The 24993-nt window shown below is 34.9% G+C and overlaps 1 protein-coding gene across 1 annotated transcript in view; it reads left to right on the forward strand.

The window, feature by feature from the left end:
* The window catches only part of LOC108369573 (protein sidekick-like), a gene marked incomplete at both ends in the record, with an annotated part of 51941 nt that overhangs the window by 24673 nt on the left and 2275 nt on the right, over nucleotides 1–24993 (forward strand). The window contains 6 exons of the mRNA XM_017624704.1: nucleotides 3099–3218; nucleotides 9055–9210; nucleotides 13088–13516; nucleotides 20096–20281; nucleotides 23356–23373; nucleotides 23481–24984. Of these exons, the coding sequence (XP_017480193.1) occupies nucleotides 3099–3218; nucleotides 9055–9210; nucleotides 13088–13516; nucleotides 20096–20281; nucleotides 23356–23373; nucleotides 23481–24984 (2413 nt within the window). The remainder of the gene's footprint in view (nucleotides 1–3098; nucleotides 3219–9054; nucleotides 9211–13087; nucleotides 13517–20095; nucleotides 20282–23355; nucleotides 23374–23480; nucleotides 24985–24993) is intronic.

Below are 24993 nucleotides of genomic sequence, written 5' to 3' on the forward strand. Positions count from 1 at the left end.
AATAATTTTTATTATTGAATAGCTGGCACATTTTATACCTCATCAATCTCCGTTAAAAGCATTATGTTATCCTAAAATATTTGTGGCTCTTGACTGTTCTCTTCAAGCCGTTATTTTATTTAAATTTATATATTTTAGTAAACGAATGAGCCTCTTTTTTGCTTGTGTATTATTTAAGCAAGCTCAAAAACACAATCCTAGTTACTTACTAAAAAAAAACAAAAACCAGGCTCTACAATATATCAGCGTTGGCATGTTGCCTGCAATTAAGCGTTATATGTTTTATATGCAAATAGTGCTATCGGCAACAGCAGCCAACTGCTCACTTCACTTGAGTATTTCAACATTTATTTTTTGTATTAAAAATACTTAATACCGCACTTTAATAAATATGTTTTTATGTGTGCACGTAGAAATCTTGGCTATATGAATTTTATATGTACATCTATTTAAATATTATATTTACTTTTTTTTATATATAAGCACACGTAAAATTTCCACAGTCACGCCAACATTTTTAATACCTTCATCACCCTATAACGCTACCATGCAAACATTTATTATTTTAAATATTATATAATAGCAACGCTAAAGCAGTATTGCTCGGTTATGAGAACCGTCAGAAATGCACGAGTTCGGTGCTGATAAGCAGGGAGTGGTTTTATGAAATCCTGATTGCCACCCTTTACAAAATGTTAAAATCAATTAATTAAGAAGCTTAAAAAAATATAACTTCTCGAAATAAATTTTTAAGAGGTGTGCCACCTGCTAATAAATTCAAAATATGTAAATCAAATTAACTAGTTAAATTAAATATTTAAATATGGGTAGCTTTGTTTATAAAATATTTTTGGAGAGGGTTGCCGACTCTTCAAAAATATAGAATCAATTTAGTCAGTAAGCAATACGTTTAGGTATAAATCTAAAAGGGTTTCGCAAGGCTTTATTTCCTTATTTATATTTTTGAAAAGGGTTGCCACCTGTCGATCAAATCGCAATCGAATTATTTTAGAGGTTAAATCAGATATTTTAATATGGATATCAAACGATATATGTAGGTTTGAAAAGCTTTATCTGGAAAATATTTTAAAGGAGTTGCCATCTGTGTAGTAATTTAAAACGAAGTTCGTTGAAAAGTTAAATTAAATATATTAATACGGGTGTCAAACGAAAGAGGTTTAAGTAAACTTTATTTCTAAAATATTTTTGCTGAGAGTTGCCAGCTGTTCTATAGGTTAAGACCAATTTTGTCAATAAGTTAATTAAAACGTTTTAATATATTATATGTTTATAGGTATCAATTATTTTTTTGTTTATATTTATAAACAGAGTTGGCATCTTTTAAAAAATCAGTCATAATCGATTTAATTTACAGGTTAGTATGGGTATCAAACCATTATGCGTCTCAAAAGATAAGTTTTAAAATCTTTACTTCAAGAATATTTTCAAGAGGTTTGGGATCTGTCTTGTAGTTCATAATTATTTAATTTGACAAGTTTAATTAAATATTTCAATAAGTTTAAGAAAACTTTGTTTCTAAAGTATTTTTGAAGAGGGTGGCCGCCTGCTCTAAGGGTTAAAATCAACCGAAAACAATTTTGATGACTTTTTATTCCTTTGTCCAGATTTTTGACCAAGTTAAATGAAATATCGCTTTACCTTGAAAATATTTTGAAAAAGGGTTGCCGTCAATTTAATAATTCAAACCGAATAAATTTGAGAAGTCAGAGAGTTTTAATAATACTTTTAAATAAGCCCTATTTCTAAGCTACTACCAGCTTCAAAATTCAAGTTCAATTTAATGAGAGGTTTAATGAAAAGGCTTGCCACCAGTTGAAAAATGCATTTGGATTCAATGAAAGGTTTAATTAAAGGGGTTGCCACCAGTTTATAAATGCAAGTTAAATTTAATGAGAGATTTTATGAAAAGGGGTGCTATCAGTTTAAAGATTTAAGTTTGATTAAATGAGGGGTTTCATAAAAAGAGTTTCACCCAGGTTAAAAACTTAAGTTAAATTTAATGAGAGATTTAATGAAGCATTGCAATACGGGTGTCACGAATAAATGCTAAAGAACGTTTTTATCGAAAATATTTTTGAATAGGCTTGCCACGTGTTTTAAAGACAAAATTAAACTTCGTTTACTAGTTGTTTAAAATGTTACATAGAGATATCTAACAGTTTTGCACAAAATGATTTTAAAAGCATTTTAAAAAGAGTTGCCACATTCTCAAAATTTATGTAAATCATCTTTTTGGCATTTATATAAAATTCAAATTATATTTATACAAATAAAGCTACTAGTTTAGTTAAAATTAGCACAGGGATTAATCATGGTCTGAGATATAATTGGTATCAGAAAGGGGAAATATCGATTCTCAATTAAGATAACCTCTTCAGTAAGAGCAACAGAATAACTGCTTGTGGTGCAGGTGTAACATTTGATAGTCTGCTTATAACCGAGAAATACTGTAAATATAAATATTCATATGCACTCGAATTGGCACACATACATACATACATACATAATAACCATAACCTCAAATAAAGGCATGCTCGTACCTTTACTCATACATATTTGCCTACTACCTTTTGCATATTTACACTAACAAATAACGCGCATTTTTGTTTGAATGGCCTGACGGTAGTTGAAGAAAATTCTCCAACGCACCGAGTAGGCACACAAGCACCTAGCATGTTTTATTTGCACTTACTTACACCCTTTTTTGTTTGCCTATCAAGCCGGTCAAAGTTCGTAAATGAATAATTGGCCCAACACTAGTCTGTTAGTTGGCTGACTTGCTGGCTAGCTGACCAGCTGTGGCACCAACATAAACCACTTGATAGCATAAACCAGCCGAACGTTAGCGCACGTGTAAGCCCCGTTTTCCTACTCTTCTACTGTAACTGTACTTACATATACACTATTTTTTCGTGCTCGTATTTTTTTTTACTAAAAACTGCGCGATTGTTTTTTTCGCCCTTTTTGTGCTCTCATGTTACTTTGTGTCGTTCTAGCTGCATATTTTTCATGACTTTTTTTCATTAGCGTGGCTTTTGACTTTATTTTTTATATAAAATTTAATTTTTTTTTCGTAGCTTCTGCGCCTGTTATGGAGAAACCACCGCAAAATGTGACCGCATTGGATGGCAAGGACGCGACTATTTGGTGCCGGGCAGTTGGGGCGCCAAATCCGAACATCACATGGATTTACAACGGTAAGTTGAACTGAGAATGCGAGTCCATGTACATACATACATACATTCATATATTAATATGTATGAGTGTTGATGAAAACTGCACTTGAGCGCGCATACATACACATACATAAGCATAACGTAGCACTTAAGTTAATAACGGGAAAAAGTACTGTACATACATACATACATATCTATGTACGTAGATATGTGGGTGCATGTTGTTTTTGCACAACACATGTTTGTTTATCTGAAAGTTTTATGTTATTTCGTCTATTCAAGTGAAGTGTCGAAAGTTTTTGGACGTTTTTGGTTGGCATTAGAAGTACAACACTCAGACATTCATTAGACGAGAATTTTTCCATCTTTACATGAATGAATGAGCAAAGCTTTTTTTATTTTTGGCTGTATAGGTATTTATGCAATCAGTGTACTGTGTTGGAGTGGAAGGAAGTATATATAAAACAAAATTTCATGCGCTAAAGGTTTGGCAAAAGCGTGCGTAATTGCAGACACCAAATTATAGATAAAGAAATTATTCCAGGAAACTACGTGTAAAAAGTAATTTCTGTGACTGCAAACATTTCTGTTTGACATTATTTTCTATAATATTTCAACTCTGTAGCGATTACAATTTGCGATGATTCAAATTAATTTAAATACAAAAAAAAACTCAAATAAAATTATTTTATCTTCAAATACATTTAAATAAAAGCTTTATAAAAAGGTTTTGTTAGAAAATGCGAAAAACTTCTGAGCTTTCGCTTTAATTTTAATGCCACTTCATAGGCACGCGTGTCAAAGCTCGCTGTACAATTTAAATGTGCCTGCTCGAAATAAAAATTTTCTCTGGCTAACACTTCCTTAGACCAGTGAGGATCGGAGAGAGCTTTTAAGCTCATATAAAATCTACAGAAAGCTTTAAAAAGCTTGTCCCACCAAATAGCGTTTTGGTCTTCACTCCACTCGGTTTTAGGACAAATATTTCCATCCTCAGGAGATGTTGGTTAGGTGGGCAACTAATTCAATTACTGTCTTCATCGTTAGGTAGTCTAAGCTTGTTAAATATTTTAGAAAATTGAGAAATGTGCCATAAGGTGCCTCACCAAAAAAGTTGCGGTTTTTCCACCGTAATTAGAAAAAGTTTTACATCTAAGACTTCCGCTTCCAGATTTGCTTGAGCTGGATTCTCATTAAATAAATATTTTTACGACCCTTCTTAGTTTAAACTTTTCTATCATCTGAAGTGATTTTGTGATCCCTTTTAAAAATTAAAAAAATGCACACCAAAAAAGAGTTGCGGTTTTTCCACAGGAGTTATAAAAATGTTAAGTCTTACGTGAGCTGTTCTGATTTGAAAATTCATTCGAAAATCTCAATATTTGGACGTCGTTGATAAAATTTCTTAACACCTTCTAAGCTTAAACTCTTCTAAGATATAAAGTAAGTTTCTGTAAAAATATTTTCTCTAAATTATTTAATTTCCAGTTCACGTTAAGCTTAATACTTTTCGAAAATATTTAGACAGAAGTCTTTGAATATAATAAATTTTATAATTCCGATGAAAAACCAATACTCGTTTTCTTTTGTACCGGGAGCGATGCATCCTAATATACATGTGTTGTTTTATATGTATTAAGCGCTATCTATTAGTAAAGGATATAAATTAAATTCTGCAAATAAGGTGACTCATAGAACGCCGAAGCGGAGTCCGCAGGGTGCACAATTAAGACTCCCTGTACGGTGCGCTTACGCTCCTAGGAAGGCTCCCAAAAGGAGCATAGGAGTTCCTTCTCCATATATATGAAAATAGTGTGCCTTTATTACTTCTTAAATGGGTGATTTAGGAGTTCTAGACATTTGCCTCAGATAATCCGCAAAGACTTCTTTACGGACTCCCCTATTTGCCTATGATTTTGTGAAAAGGACTTCAAATCATCCGCAGATACAAAAGGAAAGATTATGAAATAAGTAAAAAAAAATATTTTTAAGACGTTCCTGTGAAGTGTGGAACCACTCTCTCTATTGATTTCTTTGCCAGAACCATATAATTTTCTATTAAATTTGTCTGAAAAGATCTAAAGTTGCAAAAAGGGATTTTTTATGCATTTTTGCTTACCTCCAAGTGCTTTCGAAACTGCCATAACGTCAAAAGCCTTTTTTGCGACCCCCTTCTTGACTAAAAATTTTATTTTCAACCTTCAGACCAGATACAAAGAAAATAAAAACAAGATAACAAAAAAATACTTTGACTCCTTTTTTATTCCATACTTGGAGCGCTCCGGAAACGCTCATTCGAAGTGTTACTGTATGAATCCTGTTTCACTCCATATTTGGGGCGCTCCGCATTTGGTTAGCTGGGAAGCCCCATGTACTTGCATATGCATTCAGTTTTCTATAATTAAAGGACAAAATTGAACAAAACAATATTTTCATAGCCTCATTCTTTACATAACCAAGGTACTTATGTATCAAAAAAATGTACTCTGTCTACCTTTCCTGCGTAGCATACATAAATTAGTTAAATGCCGACATATTTATCACTTAAGTATTCGTCAATTGTACTCACAAAAGACTCGCCCAGAGTTTTGATTGAATTGATGGCCCATGGAGACTAGTCTGGATGTACTCTTTTTAGGAGCAGCTCGAAAAATAATCTACATTGCATTACTCATACGCCCCAGTCAACAAAGACAATTAAAATTCACAGCATTCAATCTTACAATGTTGCTCATACGACATGGGCTACCAATCAGTATTATTCAAATTCGGTATTATGAACCATGATAAAAATATAGTAAGGTAGAACCGCTGAGAGTCACTTTTAAAATTCTTGACGTTTCCAAACAATTTAATTTTTAAATTTACTCACAAACTCACACACACATTTTCATTTTGAATCTCAAGCAACAACAATTTCGAACAATTTCAATTTTTTATTTTCACTTTTATATGATTTTAAAATGTTGGCAAACTTCAAAAAAAAATCATGGCCGACAAATTGAGAGATCGGTTCTACCTTGCTATGTTCTTATCATGTTATGAACGATAACGTGTGCTACAAATAAACTAAAATATAAATTGAAAGATTGTAGTTTTTGTAGGTTTATGAATCTATATTTGCTTATTTGACATAGGAATTGCCTTAGAGGGCAAATGTTGTTGTACTGAATATCAAGCCATGATTGGCGGCGCGCCGGACGGTAGGCAAAATGAAAACGATTGCGTCTTATAAGTATGTATGTACTTAGTTACTTAGTTCACTTATAAATGCTGCGTATACTGTAAAAAAGTGGCAAAAGTCCGAGAAAAATATAAAACACAACCTCGACCAGACATTCATTTTATAAAAAACGGCCAGAAGATTTTAGTTGCTTTTTTGACATTTGTAATTTTAAGCAATAAGTGCGGAAAATCGAAGGACCCTACGAAATTTCGAAAAATATAGAAAAATTGTGATAAAATCTGGAAAAATCCCGAAAAAATTCTTAACTGTACCGCAAAAGATCCAAAAAACTGTTCAATTCTTAGAAAAGTTTCAAAATAATCTCAACACATTCTCTAAAGGTCCCGAAGAAGTCTCGAAGTGTTCCAAAAATTTCAAAAAAAAAATCCAGAAATTGCGGAAAATAATCCTAAAAGTTCCCGATAAATTCTTAACCGTCCGGAAGAACCCCAAGGAACTTTTAAAATTGAGAAAAAAAGAAAAAGTCCCTACATAATCACAACAAAAGCTTGGAAAGTCTCAAAAATATTGCGAAAAACCGTCGAAACTTTGTAAATCCTCCACGGTTTGTGTTTTTTTGACCATACCTCTTCTGAGTATTCAATTCATTCTTAATTAATTATTCATTTTTGTATTAATTTCATAGCCCGTTTATGATATTTAACCATACGTACCACTGTGCTAGTTTCCAAAATATTAACAGAGCAGTCGGAAGTAAAAACTAAGTCAAGTACGCTGATAAGAGGCTAATAAATTTTACTGCCAAAAATTTGTTTGAGGGGGTTGCCATCTGTTTGAAAAATTGTATTCATTTCAATTGATAAAATAAATGAGATATTACAATACGGGTATTAAACTAAAGATGTTTAGGAAAGTTTACCGTCGAAAATTGAAGACTTGAGTTATAAGATTATACGTAAATTAAATTTCCAGGAGAAAACCGACACATCACATCTTTCTAAATAACTCCGAAAATACATACATAAGCTAACACCCAAATTTATAAAAAATAAATAATGCTTTATAAATCGAAAACTTTTTTGAAAGTCTCACTTCAAAAAGGTCTTCAAAGCTACTTAGTTATATTATTTTTTATTAATGAAGCCATAAGAGTCTTGGGAGTGCGTAACAACACAAAAATATTTTTAAGGCGCAGTGAAGCACGGCGGGTACTTGTTAGTTCTTAATAATATTTGAGCGGATTCGCAAAATTGTTCTCAAAATAATCTATCATCGAGTTGAAAAATAAATAAAAGAAACTTCCGTAACGCACAAACAATTGTTATTTTATTGCTATTGAATTCGAATATCCAAATATCTATACACAATTCGGATATCCGTAATTCCACACACTTTTCGGATATTCGAATTATTTTACATATTCAGATATTCGAATATTCGGTTTATCCGCATAGTAAAAAAAACTTCCAGCCCTGCTATATATAGATTTTCGTAAGACTGCTAATCCACAAAAATTCCTAAAGTTATTTAAGCTTTAAAAAACGTGCATTTTCAACGTTATATAAATTATAGCGCGCAAAATCATTAATTGTATCTTTTGGCATTTGCGAAACAATTATGAAAATTTAGCCGCAATTATAAACTCCTACCGCCAAAATTTATTTTAAATACTTAATAACAAAATTAGCCAATAAAAAGTTATTAAAATTTGCACGCTTCACAATTTTATGTCTACTAATACTAATGAAATGTTTGTTTTTGTTTTCCGTTTCTAATTTCGTGTGGTGCCCCATGCGACTAACCATCAACCAACCAACCCACCAACCAACAACCAAATGACCATTTAAAACCAACGCAATCAACAACACCAATATTGCCGCTAACAACAACAACATTTGCTACTACTACTACCACCACAACCAAAACTGAACCGAACCAAAACCGAACTGTAAATGTGGCAATGTGTATTTTAAAATGCTAAATGTGCTACTAAAATCCGTTTCACCGCAAAACCGCCGCATTAATTTTACGTACACCAAAACAAAACAAAAACCCCAATCAAAACCGCAATAACACCAACAATTGGCGGCTGCACACAACAAACTACCATTTATTGCTATGCTACCTGCTGGCTGTCCGTCGGGCCTGCCTGGCTATCTGCGTTGCTTGCGCGCTTTTATACTTATCATGTTTTGCCAAAATGCTAACAACTACAATAACAACGTTTATAATGAATGATACGCTCGCGCACAAAACACAAAACCAACGTCATATCCGGACACCCATCTCTACGTATGATACATCCTCGGCTGTCCAACAATTTCATCCGTACTTTGAATATTTAATGTTCCCGTGAAATTTTGATTATAATCACGGCTGCTCTTCGCCCGCCTCCATTGAATACCGTTTAATTGGTTTTTTTTTTTTAACTGGCTACGTGCATGCATCTGCTTGGCTGGCGGAAATGCCTGCGCCATTTTGGATGAATGCTAACAACAACAACAATGCCTATGTATCAACTGCACATTCCCTCTGACGGAAATGCATAATTTGTTTTGTGTGTGCCACCACCAAACAAACATTCATCGTTCGCATCATTATTTTACCGCAATTCTGCATATGACTCACATTGCTACATTTGTATATATGTATGATGTTCATCAATCACAGAAACACAACTTGTTGAAATATCCAGTCGTATGCAAATTCTGGAATCTGGAGACTTATTAATGTCGAATGTACGTGAAACGGATGCTGGCCTATATACATGCGTGCGTTCAAATGAGGCGGGCACGGTTAATGGCGAGGCATACCTAAGCGTTTTGGGTAAGTATGGTGAAAATGGCAATTCAGCGCGCTAACCGTCATGCAATTCACTTGCTTGTTTGCTTGTACATTTGTACTGTAATGGATTCTGTATTTGTATTTTGTGTTATATTAGTTTGGCGGTATAAACCAATAGCCTGCATTTATGTATGTGCTCCTGTTCCTGTTGCACGCCTAACAGTTTCCTTGGCTGCTTGTTGCGCTCTCTTATGCCGTATTTCCACTAGACCTTAAAATGACAAAAAATGTGCCCCATTTAAAAATTTATATGCAGAAAAGAGCTGAATGATCATTTTTATAAAATTAGCGACACAGGTTTTTTTATTGTCGTAGTTTGCCATACAAATTTTTGTCATTTAAGACAGGTTGGAAACCTGGCATTAGTTTTAGGTAAAACAGTGGCCCTCATAGTTATATGTAATTTTTGCAATGGCATTAATTACTTTAAATTTTTGTCCTTCGATCACATTTGATCGATATTTTATGGTTATGTTTACGATCAAGGATAATCGATTAAAAAATAACAATTATTCCTCAACGTTTTTATTCAATGAAAGAGAAATCATCCACTGCAATTTCTTGCATTCTTTTTACAATAATTGTTTGAAAACTTACTAAGTGCTGGTGTTCACGGAAAATTATTGAAGAACATTATCAGAGACCATGTCAAGGAAACACTCAATGGCGGATTAGGTGGGTGATTTTCGGGTTAAACCCCCTCGACTACGAAGTTTTCAAAAAAAAAAAATTTCTTTTATAAAACGACTGAAGATTTTCGAATCGATGAGTGGAATATAGAAAGCAATTCTATAGCTATCTTCAACGCTCCCAGTATCAACTATCGACACTGCATATATTTCTATGCCATTTGTTGATGCGTTTTTTTATATCGATGTCGTATTCTGTGCATACTTCGCCCACATTTTCAAAAATTTCGAGGAAATGAATTTTTGCATTTTTTTTTTCATCTCTTGAAATTCCTGCATAGTATCTTCTGAAAATTTCGGAGCCTCGGAAAAATCTTGCGTTTCTGATTGCAATTGCTTACTCAAAGGCAAAACGATGGTGTGCCCTGACATATGGAATTCCAACGTAGAAATAGCAGCCAGCACTTCAAAAGTTGCGAAAATTTCTAGCTGAAGTTCAATGTACGTCGATACTGCTTCGTGGCATTGAGATCATCTAGTTTAATTTGACACATAAATGGCAAGTGGAAAATCCAATTATATGTACGGTTGGGCTCCGTGGAATTCACCAGAATTCTCTGGAGCTTCATCATATCCTTGAAGATAAAGGTACGACAATCTATACCTACTTCGGAAAGGTACTTCTTGATAGTTCTTGATAACTATCCTGAAATCAAATAGGTGATAAAATTAAAGATCCCAAAACCCTCAGCAGTAAGATCCTAGATCCGCCACTGGATACACTATATATACAAGTAATTTTTAAGCAAAAAATGAAACCGACAACCTCTGAAGTACCACATTAAATCATTCGAGCTAGTTAGTTAATTAATCCATGATATTGCTTAACAACATACACTGCTACCTGAAGGTTCTAAAGAGAGTCCCTTACCAAATACTCCCAAAATATCTTGGTCAGCCTTAATAAGTCCGTAAAGGGCATTGGTAGGCAAATTCTTTACGAGCAAAGACTTATCGCTCACAAGGCAGGATCGGACTCCGATTACACCTTTTCGGTGCATATCAACTTATAATTTATTGTGTAATTTCTTTTTAACCGAATAATATGCTTTCTATTGAAGGGGGAGCCGATGAGCCTGGGCTGTATTTAGCTACTGATGCGGTCACCAGTACTTATAACGGACGTTTTTTCCACTAACTAACTGAGTCATTAACCGCCCCGAAATCTTCAACGAATATTTGAACCAGTTTATGTAATATTCGAACCAGTTTATGTAAATGAACAATGTTCCTTTTGATGTCATTCTGTTAGAGAGAATCTGAATGTCCTCTTAGCTATATAAAGAAATAACTATAAAAGTGCCCTTTAAACCCTTTTTTTTACGGTTTAATTTGGCTCAGGTTAAGAATGCTAATACTTTATCGTGGAACACTGCAGGCTATCTATCCATTGGAGTTCCAAGTTTGGGACGAGGCTCATAAGTACCTGCACCTGCTCTGCCGCCTATCGGTTTCGTGATTTTCGCGACCTAGAATTTTCACTAGGAACTCGCTGCCAAAGCACATCTCTTTAGTTTTGTATCTTCCCAAGATTGCAAGCATGCAAAAAAAAGCCTCTCCAAATCCTACGCTATACAGGTGCTCGAAGAAATCCTTATCCAGAAATGCGCATTTTCTTCGCACTGCAAACCATTCTAACTTAAGTACTTAACGGACCTACCTCTTCTATATCTTTAAAACGCCTGCATTAATCGTTGTACATGGCCAATAGCACAGCGTTCCGATTAGAAGCAATCGCTATACTTTTCATTTGTCCAGTTTAGTCCAGAAGCTATCAAGGCATATTATGGACTTGTCCACACCTTTTGAAAGAACAAACCCTTTTCTCGCCTAATCGCCCGCTTCCTCGTTTCCTTAAATACCGCTATGCTCAGGCACTCGGTAACGGCTGACGTTGTCTGAGACATTTCAGGAATTTTCGGCATTCCCAAAATCATATTAAGTTACCGACCTAAGAGCCTAAGAACAAAAAAGTCGCGATTTGAGCGAAGGATCGATAAATGGAGATTACACAACGCAGAAACCGTTTCGTATCCAAGCCAAACCTGACAAGGACATTCGTTCGAAAACACATCATCTTCTCACCATGGCGAAAGAATCAACCACTATCAGCAAATATCCTTAGGCGCTGAAAATTTTATTTTGCCAAATCCCATAGTGTGCTTTGAAATATCTGTTTTCCAATCAATTTAAATTTGTTTGCTGAACTGTGCTGTCGGTCCACATCAGACGTTGATTATGAAAACTAAAAACACCGAACTAATTTTAGTTTTACCCAAGGTCGATTTTTTATTTAAACGCAATCATTTTTTTATTAAAACATGTGCATATGTCTTGTAATCTTGTCTTTCTGTTGCCATCAGCCAAATGCGAAATGGCATAAATCGTCTTTTAAGCCACCTGTCAGGCTGGCGGCAAATCAAATTTGCACAAACTCTATTAAACTTTCATAACTTCAAGCCGGTGGCAAATACTTTCACATGTAAACAGCTTACATTGGCATTGCAAAAGCGCAAGTAGAAACAAACATTTTACTTCCGCTCATCTCGCCAATGCAATCTGCTCGCATCTGTAGAGAAGTCAGAGGCCCTGCCTTCGGCTAAGCTACACAAGCGCCCACACTAATGTCGCGCTACTTGCAACGACAGTACGTAAATACATACATACATACATATATATGTACATATGTTAGCTGCATGCCGGAATGAACACAGCCTACTATTTACACTACTGTGCATTTTACTTATACGCAGCTACGACCAAACGACACAAACAGAAAGCAAACCTAGCTGCAGCGGCATAAAAACTTAGATAGCAAAAAAAGTGTAAAAATCTAGCAAAACAAAAAAGCATCGCAAAGCCGTTTATGCGTAGTAGCGTGTATGAGAATGTGTAGTTGTGGACGCACAGGAAACAGGAAAATGCCAAGGCTTGCAATTCAATTTCCTCCCATCAGCAACGCATTTCGCATTTCCATTTAAATTCGAAAGAGTCCAAACCGTTGCAAAAACTTTTCTAATACTTTTTACCATTCTAGTTACATACACACATACATTCGTACACATAAATATCTTTCTGTTTTTCTTGTTTTTCTCATTTGCTCTTTTTCTTATTTGAACTTCCACAACGGTTGTTTGTTGCCAACCGCAATTTTATTTACTCTCTCACAGTTCGCACACAAATCATCCAGCCACCGGTTGACACCACCGTCCTATTGGGCCTCAATGCGACGCTGCAATGCAAAGTTTCCAGTGATCCCACCGTGCCGTACAATGTCGACTGGTATCGCGAAGGTCATCCGACAGCAATCAGTAACTCGCAACGTATCGGCGTACAATCGGATGGCACACTCGAGATTCAGGCGGTGCGTGCCTCTGATGTGGGCACCTACCAGTGTGTGGTGACATCGCCAGGCGGCAATGAGACGCGTTCGGCGCGTTTAAGTGTCATCGAGCTGCCATTCCCGCCGAGCAATGTGAAAGTTGTGCGCTTAGATGCACCCAACCAAAGAACCATCAACGCTTCATGGACGCCCGGCTTCGATGGCAATAGTCCAATACTTAAGTTTATTGTGCAGCGGCGTGAAGTCTCCGAACTAGGTAAGTGCATGAACATACTGCATAGCAGACAGTGAGTGTATGGACATTAGGGTGGTCCAAAAAAAAAGTAAGGTCAGGATTTTAATGGATTAGGATTATTAGGATTATTCTGTAGAAGTCGCTCAAAGCGCTCGAAATTTTCTATGGGCAACCCCATTTTTTGTGCAAATGGTATAGATAGAATTCTTGAAAATCATTTTTTTTTCGATCTAAAACTCTGTTTCTCTTTAGGAGACTTCCAATAAGAATACTAAATTGTTTATTTAACCATTTTTTAATAATAACTATTTTTGATAAGTCTCCCAAAATCTCCAAAAATTGAGATGGGGGGGGGGACTCATAAATAATCGTTAGTATTAAAAGATGGTAAAATAAATTGGGTTTTATTATTAAACGTCTCTTGAAGAGAATCAAAGTTTTCTTATTAAAAAATATTGATTTTACGGAATTCTATACCATTTCTTCAAAGAAGTGTTATTCCCCATATAAAATACCTGGAAAATTTGATGGGCTCTGAGGTAGTTCTAAATACACAAAAAATATGGGTATTTTTTCCATTTAGAAAAATCCTCTCTTTTTGACCACCCTAATGTACATACATACATATATGTGTATAAAAATATTTTTTAAGTATAGTGCAACGCAAAGCAGTTCATATTCGTATGGGTTGACTTATTTGTAAAGTGGACTGTGAGATGACCTTTATATGTATTTGGGGTGGAGGTTTACTCATACATACATGAGTATTAGGGTGGTCCTTGAAATATCAGCATGTAAATTTGTTATGGGACATTCCTTTATTTTGTTCTAATGCAAAATATAGACATCCACAAAAATTTCAAAATTTTAGACAACTTTTTAAGGGTCACTACAAGGTTTTGAAAAATATTTAATTTTTTTTTTGAAATCTGATAAATTTGACATATGTATTATTTATTGAAAATTATCAAAGTCAAAAGTTTTACGAATTTTTGCGGTTAAAAAAAGTTTAACCTTGGTAGTGACCCCAAATTTGTTTTTATTTTCAAATTTGAGACAATTTTTTAAGGGTCGCTACCAGGATTTGCAAAATATTTAATTTTTTAAAGTCGCTAAAAGTCGACAAAATGTTTACCTGCAATCTGATAAATTTGACATATGTATTATTTATTGAAAATTATTCAAATTCAAAAGTGTTTCGAATTTTTACGATTAAAAAAAGTTTAACCTTGGTAGCGACTCCAATTTCTTTTTTTTAATTTTCGTGGATGTATCAACATTAGATTAGAGTGGTCCAATTTTTGTATGGAGGAAAAAAATTTCATCCTAGAAAGCGGGGCACCCTCTCAGTTCTTTCCTTTTTATATTTGTAATATCTATACCAACTTTCAATTTTCTACTTTAACCAATACAGGGTGCTCAATGACCTCAAAAGCGCTACTGTATCGCTGTGGAACTGGCAAAAATATTGGTGATTTTTATAAAATGTTACTCTCAAAAAAAATTTGGACCACTCTAATGTACATACGTACACAAAATAAGGGGTGGGACGCCATTATGTTGATATTTTAAGGACCGCCTTAATGAGTATCAAGCATTTCATTTGAAGTGCGTAAAAAGGTTTGATTGATTTACATACATACATACAATAAGTACATACATTCATACATGAGGCCTTGCACAAACGAATTTCAAATAAAACTACATACAGTGGCGGTAAAAAAATGGATGAATGGTGTTTGGTTTTTAGTTTTTACAATTTTTTTCATGCTAAAATTTTGTTGATACTTTTTTATAAAAATGTGATCCATGCTTTAACTCTTTCGGCAGCACTGGTTTGGAATTTGAACAACATATATTTGAGGTGTTGCGCGAAGGTGGTACATTTTTTAAACCGCGAATATTTTCCTCTATTCTATGCGTAGCAAAGATTTAAAATATATGTATATATAATTTGTACCACCTAAATTAAATTTTTTTTTTATTTTGTTTATTTTATTTTAAGTCTTTCTTATTTTAAATATTTTTTTTTAAATTAAATTAATTTTTTTTATATTGTTTATTTTATTTAATTTTTTTTTTATTTTAATTATTTTTTTTTATTATTTTTTTTTTTTTTAGTTTTACTTTATATTCAATAAAATTTTATTGTTAACAATAAAACCCAAAAATAAATTTTCTTTGGCGCTTGAGGGGCTAAAAAGCTAACGAAACCCATACAAATCACACTTTCAACCTTTATACAGACTTTAGAAAAATTCCACAATTTTTTGTCAAAATTTTTATAAACTTTTTGCGTATTGATTTGTAATATTTTTTTTGCTGATGGCTCTTGCGGTTTTTTCCATATAAATAGCGAAGTTAAGGAAAACTTGCGTTGATTTTTTATTCATTTATTTTTTTCGCAAACGGTCTTACGCATGTTTTCCACAAAAAATTCATGTTTATAATCAAAAAGTGCAAAATGCCGAAAAAAGATTTTAAAAAAGCAATGCGATTTTTTACCCGTTAAAAAAAAACTTGCATTTAATTTACTAAAATTTTATAATAATGTTAACTGCAAACCCAAAAAATTTAAAAAAGTTCTGGTTAAAGGCTCGAAATTTAGATTAAAAATGTTGGAATTCCCGCTCCGCTTTGTTTGACAACATCAAGGCGCACGCCAAAAAATGGAGGAGAAGCTCGGCCAAACACTAACATATGTGTAAGCGCCAATCTATATATATTGTTAAAGCAAGAACCATATTTTTATAAAAAAATATCACAAAAAATGTTTCTTGAAAAACATTGTAAATATTAAAAAGGAAACATCATTCAACCATTTTTGACCGCCACTGTACCTACATATGAATGTGTATTTACACTCGCACATGCATGCCGGAACAAATATGTAAATACTTCCATAGAGCTTTTTAAGTTTAAGTTCACTTGTTATTGCTTGTGTGAATGTGTGTTGACCATGATTTGTTGGTCTTTCATTGAACTGGAATCAAGAAGTTCGTTTAAAATTGTCGCTTGAATAAATAAAAAATAAATACATAAAATCAGGCGTTTAAAATATTTCACACGTCTGATAATTTCCCTTACTGTCATAGCCTAGTTTAAAATATATACTGACAAACTGTTAATAGTTGAAGTGGAACTTATTATTTTCACGGAACGCAAGTTTATAATTTTCATTGTTGTTGTTGAGTTGTTAAAGAACTCGTCGTCAAGCCTGACGTTGTATTTAACCGCCTAAGCAAAAGGAAATGGCATATTTATCCAAGGTTTTCTAAACCTGGTCTTTCCATTTCAGAGGTGGCCTAGATCCCTTTTTCGGTACTAGAGCTTTTATGTCCACTGTATTTTGATTCGCTATACTATTGTCTTTGTTAAGCTCGTACAGCTGATTCTATCTTCTGCGGTTTTCGCCATCGCCAACGCGCAAGAATTTATGTATATCGTGGACACACCAACCATTTATCAGCGCGGTGTCTAACGACGAGTGTCTTATAAAATGTGAGAGAGGACTTAACTTCTCCATTGCGAACTCACTCCAAAAAGCATTTGTTATCAAGAGTTGGACTTCAAGACTGGCATTGAAGTTGTCTACTTTTTTCGAAATTTACAGGGCATTTCTGGCAGCTGTTTTTCAACTCACCACAGTCTTTCGAAGACAATTGTCAGTTCTGTCAACTAACCTGGAAGGTCTTTTCCGTCTTTCGAAAGACTAATTGAACGGTATGCTAACGAGGAGGTCTTAGAGCTATTCTTTTCGTCTTATAGCAATAAGTATTAAACAATTTAATTTAATAAAAAATATAGTTTTCTTTAAAAAAAAAACGTTTGCAAATTAAAAGAAAGTTATATTTAAAAATTTAATAAAAAATTAAATGGAAAAAATAAAATAACTTAAAATAGCATACTGCAGAATCAACTTTGTATATGTATACACATGTGCATATTTTAGGCACATATTTATAGTATATTCATTGCTTTATCAAACGAAAGATTCTAGGCCAATCGAAACCAATTTTATCGCAATTAACATTTACTTAAACCTGAACTCATTCAAGCACACAAAGAACCATTTCAAACAAAGACGCAAAGAAACATTTCATTTGAATAGCAAACAACCGTAAGCAATCACTTGTCCCATATTCTAAGATAATGATGCAACTTTGTACATATTTTACAGGTCTATAATTGCAACAATAGCTTGTTTCGTTTTTAATTATCATCTGCATATGCTGGCCATAAAGCCGGAACTGATGAAAATATCTACATATGTACATACATATGTGCATTAGACTGGTTGAAGAAAAAAAGCCACTATTTCTTTTATTGAAAAGGACGCCTGTGAAAAGCGCAGAAGTCACGAATTTTTATTTAAATTTTTTAATTTAATAACTTGTTTTTTAGTCGAACGATTCGGAATGAGTGCTCTATACATATTTTTGTAGAAAATTGAGGGCTGTAAAAGAAAGTGTCATATGATTTTTTCACCGATTCTCTCTTCCAAAAGTTATTCATAGACAAAATCGAGCACATGTATACGAAATATAACCTTTTCGGAAAATTGTTAAACTTATCTATTACTAAATATCATACAAATTTTCTTGGAAATTTTATAATTTCCTTTGAAAAAAAGATCAGTTAACAATTTCTTGAACCGTAAAGCTTAATAAAGTTTGTATCACAATTTTACGCCACCCACATAATGGGTAGATTTCACTATTAGTTTTCTTATTATTCAATTTAAATTATTATTATTTTTTAATATAGTTTATTCTTTAACACAAACCGTATAAATGCAAGTCTTAAACTTTTTGAAATTAAAAAAAATACAAACTTTCGTAAAAATTTCTAGAATTTTTATTAGATTTACAAGAAAGATTTCGAGTATGCAGCTTTATCGCCCGTTAAATTTTAGTGTAACAAAGTGTTTGAAGCAGCTTAATTTTTGACAATTTTTTTTACGGTGTCAGTCACTTTCTTTGAAATTTATAAATTTAAGTTAAATGATTTTTTTTTTCAGAGAAAATTCAGGGAATCAAAAAATTTCCAAGAAAAAATTTTTAATACTTATTACAAGTTTTAAAATTTTGCCGTAAAATAAAAAAAAAAACTTCAAAGAGGGTACTTATGGAAAAATCGTATGAGGCCTTTTTACAGGCTTCAATTCCTTTAAAAATATATATCACTCATTCCGATATGTTGGCTTAAAAAGGTTGCTATAAAATTTCTAATTTGATGAAATTATTTTCCTCTGTTACTTATATGGAAATTAAAAACTGGCGATGAGCGATAAGCGACCTCTAAATATTAATATTAGGTGCTGCACCCTTGACAAGCTTTTATTGCGTTTCACCTTTGTGTAATCAAATCTTTCAATAAATTTTTAACTGAATTCCCGATGAGCTAGAGACTTGAATTAGTCCGGTAGATGGCGCAGGAGTCGAAATATTTTGTAAACCCCTATGTATTGTGCAATTTGATTTATATTCAAAGCGCATAATAACTTCATGAAAAGGAATAACTACAATAACATTTTTAGTATATTTAGAAATTCCGTATTTATGATACGATTTTTTTTTTCATATTTAGAACGTATATTACTTAAATGGGAAGAAATAACTCCACAAAAAAGTGGCCGTTAGTTGGGGTGGGAGTCGATTTTTTTTTAATTACTTGTAAACCAGTCTAATGTACATAAATACATTCATATGTACATATATACATACATATGTATGAAAAAAAAATTTGTTGAAATTTTCTGTGAAAAAGTCCGTTTATAACAGAAACATTTTTGTACACAAACAACATGAAAATACGATGTTTTCACAAACCAAAACTGTATTTTTTCTTTCTCTCTTTCTTTTGCACAAACAAAATATGTGATACCTACTTACACCCCACTGCATACACACACGCATACTCTGGCACGCGCGTACTTCTTCTACTCAACTCTTAAAACGCCTACAACTCAAACTCAAACTCAACTCAACTGTATGTACACAAATCTATGTAATGTCTACGTGTTTCTGACATTGGTATTCTGGGCCAAAAATGAAATTTTCAAATCGAAATATGCCTTCTTTTTCCTTGCAACACTCCATGATTTTCGTTCTAAAAATCGTCCACTTACTTTCCCACCCCCATTTACATGCACTTGTTTTGCGTACGCAATGAAATTTATGATTTACCAATTTGACTTTACATTTCCGTGTAAAAAAAAAAAAAAAAATTTTTGTGCTTAATTTTGGTTAAAAACTCGTTATACACATCCACTACTTACATACATAATTTTCTGCTGCGTTATATTTTTTACACATATTTTTACAAATTGCAAAATTGTTTTTTGTATTCAATTATTTTGCTTGGTTGGTGATTGGTTTTTTAACTATTGCACAAAATTTTATAATTTCTTTTCAAAACACACTAACACCTACATGCTGACCTACTCTTTTTCTTTCAATACTTATATTTCTTTTTTTCCCTTTCATATTTCCCACTCGCTCCATCTCTCTCTCTCTCTCTCTTTCGCCCCAAACTTGTCATTTTCTTGCTCACTCTATCTCGTCTTCAAATCATTAACAATCACAGAAAAATTCGTAGGTCCAGTTCCTGAACCTTTACTCAATTGGGTGACGGAACTGAGCAACGTATCGGCGAATCAACGCTGGGTGCTGTTGAAAAACCTCAAAGCGGCTACAGTTTATCAATTTCGTGTGAGTGCTGTAAATCGAGTTGGCGAGGGCTCACCGTCTGAACCGAGTAATATAGTGGAATTACCACAAGAAGGTGAGTTTCAAAAATGATTTACTTTACATAGCTAAGAGTTGTATTAGTGTATATGAGTACTATTTTATGTTTATTTTTTTTTATAATAATTAGTTACCTTTTTAAATATTATTTTTTAGTTTAGATTAAGTGGTACCTAAATTAGTAAATAATGGCTTTTCAGAATTTTTGTGAACTATTTTGGTTTTGGTATTCACTTTTGGTTCGACTGACGACGTCGAACAATATTTAATATAAAAATATATGTAAAAGAAAATACATAGCCAAGCTTTAAATTAATTTCAAATTTCCTAAGATTTTCGGCATTCCTTGTAAAAAAAGTGGTTTTTTTTCCATTATACATTGTGAATACTACATGATTGTAAATCTATAGATCCTCATAAATATTTTTTTTTAATTATAATTTAAAGTACAAAGTATTTCCGTTTTGTGATATTTCTAAAATTACATTTTAACAGCTAAAATCAGATTTTAAGATATTAGGATTGATCCTTATTTATACCACTACGAACAATGGGTTAAAGCGAAAATCACTGTTAGTCCCGGTTAGCTCCTCCGTCCCGTTAAGAAAGTCTAAAACGCAATCTTACAAAAACTGGGCAGTCTAGGAAGAAGTGTTGAGATGCAGCTGCAACAAATAGGACCACTGTGATATTTAATCCCACTGCATGAGCCCCAATCGGATAGTGGCATATCAATATACCCACAAGTATTCAGAGGCTCGGCACCTCGCAAACGTAAGATAAATTCGGCATTCTCGTGCTAGCTTCGAGCGTGTACCGTAAGCGACCCCAGTGCTCTGGTTGCTGCTTGACTGTGTGAGTAAATATTAACCTATCTCACGCGACAGCTGCCAACCGACTGTTTCCTTAATAGCAGCAACCACTAAAGAGATCCGGAAACCAAAATTTAAGTTTGATGGAGAGTGCCTTAGAAAATACCCCTCTACTAACCATACCGTCAGGCTTCAAGTGTCAAATTGCATCGTTGCCTACTTCCAACCGCTGCCCTTCTTCCGCTTATCCCCCAATGTGCGTGGAGAAAATGTGTCCAGATCCGGAGTAAGCCTTACCAGCAATACCGACAGACGCTATGCACGACGTTAAGGACCACGGTTGGAGTGGCCCTAAGTGTCCCACTGATTACATTTGCTCCATCTTCCCGCTTAGCGTAGTCTTTTTCAGTGCTTTCTACCACACGAGGACGATAATGGGATTGACTATGAATTCACAGAGACCAAAAACAACTTTGGGAGAGAGGACCCCCTACAATTATATAGAGCCATTGAAACCTTCGTTGCACTCTCATCGATATTAGGACTGCAGGACAGCTTCACATCTAGAAGCAAGCTCATGACAGGTATTAAATGCATACCCTCTTATCGAGAGTGGAGTTGTATGCGGCACCTTATACCTCCTAGTGAACAAAACCAGTTCCGTTTTACTTGGATTTACAGCAAATCCAGAGTTATTAACCAGCTTATAATACTCTTGAGTTAAGTCGTAGAGAGTATCCAAAAAACGTTCACCTCGCCAAAAGTGCAACCTACTCACCAACTCCTCTAGCAGGTCGTTTACGGCCAAAATCTTGAAAAGGCGTAAGAGAATACCACCCTGTGCCGCGCTGCTATGAACCTTACTCTCTCGACAACTCTGTCACTGATCATGCGAAATATAAGCTTGGTTTTTAACCCAGTGATCTGACGTTGTTAAAGGCCCGCTCTATGTCGAGAAAGACTCCCACTGTGGAGTCTTTATGCGTTAAGGCTGTCCCAATGGAATTCACAATCAGCTTCTACAGAGTTTTAAAGCAAAACCGATGAGAGGCTGATTGGTCTGAAAGAGATATGTGTGTGAAGAGATTTGAGGTCTTTTTCTAGCCTTCGCTATAAACGTCACCCTGCCACTCTTCAGTCCTAGGGGATGTGCGACGCAGTTAGCGAATATTGGAGCAGTCAACGGCACGACAATTCTAGATTTTTTTTTAGCAGCTGAGCGGGTATAATGCCGACAGATTCCGTTGACTTGACGGGCTTCAAAGAATACATCGCCCAAGCAATGGGAAGCCTTTCTAGTAGGTCACTGAAGGCAGTGCCTTTGCCCCAAGACCTCGAATAGCAGGCCTCTCCCGGAGCTTAGTTGTATGAAAAAATCGGGAGCTAAGGGGAATATTGAGCCACTCCACACTACTCATTGTCCAGCAGATTTGCAGGGAAAAACCAATCGTACTTTGTAAAGTTCCCAGAGAGGCTTCCCTCCGTACTTAAAGAGACCAGAGCGGGTTCCCTTCGTCCTTAAAGTATCATACATATGTACATACGTATTAATCAACCTTGAATGCATTTATTTTTTTTTCAAAATTTATCCGGATTTTATTGTTTATTGAAAATCGCGTAAAATTTTTATTATTTTAGAACCAGGTTTTAGTTTTTCTTGTTGCATATTTAGCTGCTCAAACTTTTTAATTCCACATACATAGATAATTCTTAATTTGTCCGAAATGCTTTACGACTGTAACTAAAAGCCTATCAGATTGATAAAATATGGAAGCTTTTATATTTAACCCCACACACATCCATACTAGTGTCGAATTTTGCTTAAAACTTGGTGTTAGCAAATAGAAAGAACACAGTAGACCTCAGCGCACACGAGCTTTTACAGTTATTTGTAAGAAGTTCAATCAAATGAAGCTAAAATTTTGAAAACTTTTAGCTGCAGACAATAAATCTAAATTAAATTTATATAAATTTTAATTTGAAATAACAAAAAATCAATTTACTTATAAATAAGTACAAATTAGTTCGTTTGATTTTCAATTTATCATTAAATGTTTTAAAAAGCTGCTTTTAAATTAAACTTTTTTTAGTATTTCGTTACTTACTTTTTTATTTACGTAAATCCCATTAATTCGTTTCCATTCGTTGTGTTCAATTCAAAGTACAAACTTACATAAATTTTGAAAATTTGTAACTCTATTCCAAAGCAATGCTAACACAAATGTATTAACGCTATTGTATTCCTCTTTGTCGTTATTATGCGCCTTAAAAATTACCGGCTGTGTAAAATAATTTGTAGAATTACCGCTTCACCGAGGTACATCAATTTCTAACTCACATTTTAAGTCTAATTTCCTTGTGCATACCTTCCAAGTTTTCGATGATTTTCTAACACTCCTCTCTCGCTCTCGCTCTCGCTCACAGCACCTTCGGGTCCGCCAGTCGGTTTCGTCGGCTCGGCGCGTTCAATGTCGGAAATCATTACACAGTGGCAGCCACCACTCGAAGAGCATCGCAATGGCCAGATACTTGGCTACATACTACGTTACCGTCTCTTCGGCTATAACAATGTACCGTGGACTTATCAGAATATAACCAATGAAGCACAGCGTACCTTTCTCATACAAGAGCTCATCACGTGGAAGGACTATATCGTACAAATTGCCGCTTACAATAATATGGGCGTGGGTGTGTACACGGACGGTGCCAAAATCAAGACGAAAGAGGGCGTGCCTGAAGCACCGCCTACCTTTGTCAAGGTCAACGCTCTAAATTCAACATCGGTGCGTGTCACTTGGACACCACCTAATCCACAACAAATTAACGGCATCAATCAAGGCTACAAAATTCAGGCTTGGCGCACTGAAGTAATTGAGGGCGAGCCACGTGATATTGAGGAACGCATGATTACGGTGCCGCCAAGTTTACTAGATCCGCTGGCAGAACAGACTGCAGTCATGTCGGGACTGGATAAATTTATGAACTACAATATTACCGTATTGTGTTTCACCGATCCCGGTGATGGTGTGCCAAGCTACAAGGTGCCTGTGAAGACGCTGGAAGATGTGCCAGATGAGATAATGGCTTTGCATTTTGACGATGTGTCCGACCGTTCGGTGAAAGTGCTCTGGTCGCCACCAAGGAACGCCAACGGCATACTAACCGGCTATAGTGTGCGCTATCAAGTGAAAGATCGCACCGAAACTCTCAAATCCGTCAATCTCACTGCCGAAGACACCGAGCTGACTGTCACACAATTGCAAGCCACCACACACTATTGGTTTGAGATACGTGCCTGGACAAAAGTTGGCGCTGGGCCAGCAAAAACGGCCACCATACAGTCGGGTGTGGAGCCAGTACTACCACATCCGCCCACCAATTTGGCGCTCTCCAATATTGAAGCGTTCTCTGTAGTGCTGCAATTCACACCTGGTTTCGATGGTAATTCATCTATAACAAAATGGAAAGTAGAGGCACAGACTGCACGTAATATGACCTGGTTTACGGTGTGCGAAATATCCGATCCGGACGCTGAAACACTGACCGTGACGGGTCTAATGCCATTTACGCAATACCGCCTACGGCTGATCGCTACAAATGTCGTTGGCACATCGCAACCTTCTGAGTCTACAAAAGATTTCCAGACTATACAAGCACGTCCTATGCATCCGCCCTTCAATGTAACGGTGCGTGCAATGAGTGCAACACAGTTACGTGTGCGTTGGATTCCTTTGCAACAGACCGAATGGTTCGGTAATCCGCGTGGCTATAATGTCACATATCGTCAAGTAGAGAGCGATACACGAGTACAACCGAAGAGTGTCATGATCGAGGATCACACTGCCAATTCACATGTGCTGGAGAGCCTGGAAGAATGGACGGTTTATGATGTTGTAATGAGTGCTTGCAACGACGTCGGATGCTCTAAGTAAGTAAC

The sequence above is a fragment of the Rhagoletis zephyria genome, unplaced genomic scaffold (assembly GCF_001687245.7).
Source record: "Rhagoletis zephyria isolate East Lansing unplaced genomic scaffold, Rhagoletis_zephyria_1.1 Rzeph_scaffold_03742, whole genome shotgun sequence".
Classification (NCBI taxonomy): domain Eukaryota; kingdom Metazoa; phylum Arthropoda; class Insecta; order Diptera; family Tephritidae; genus Rhagoletis; species Rhagoletis zephyria.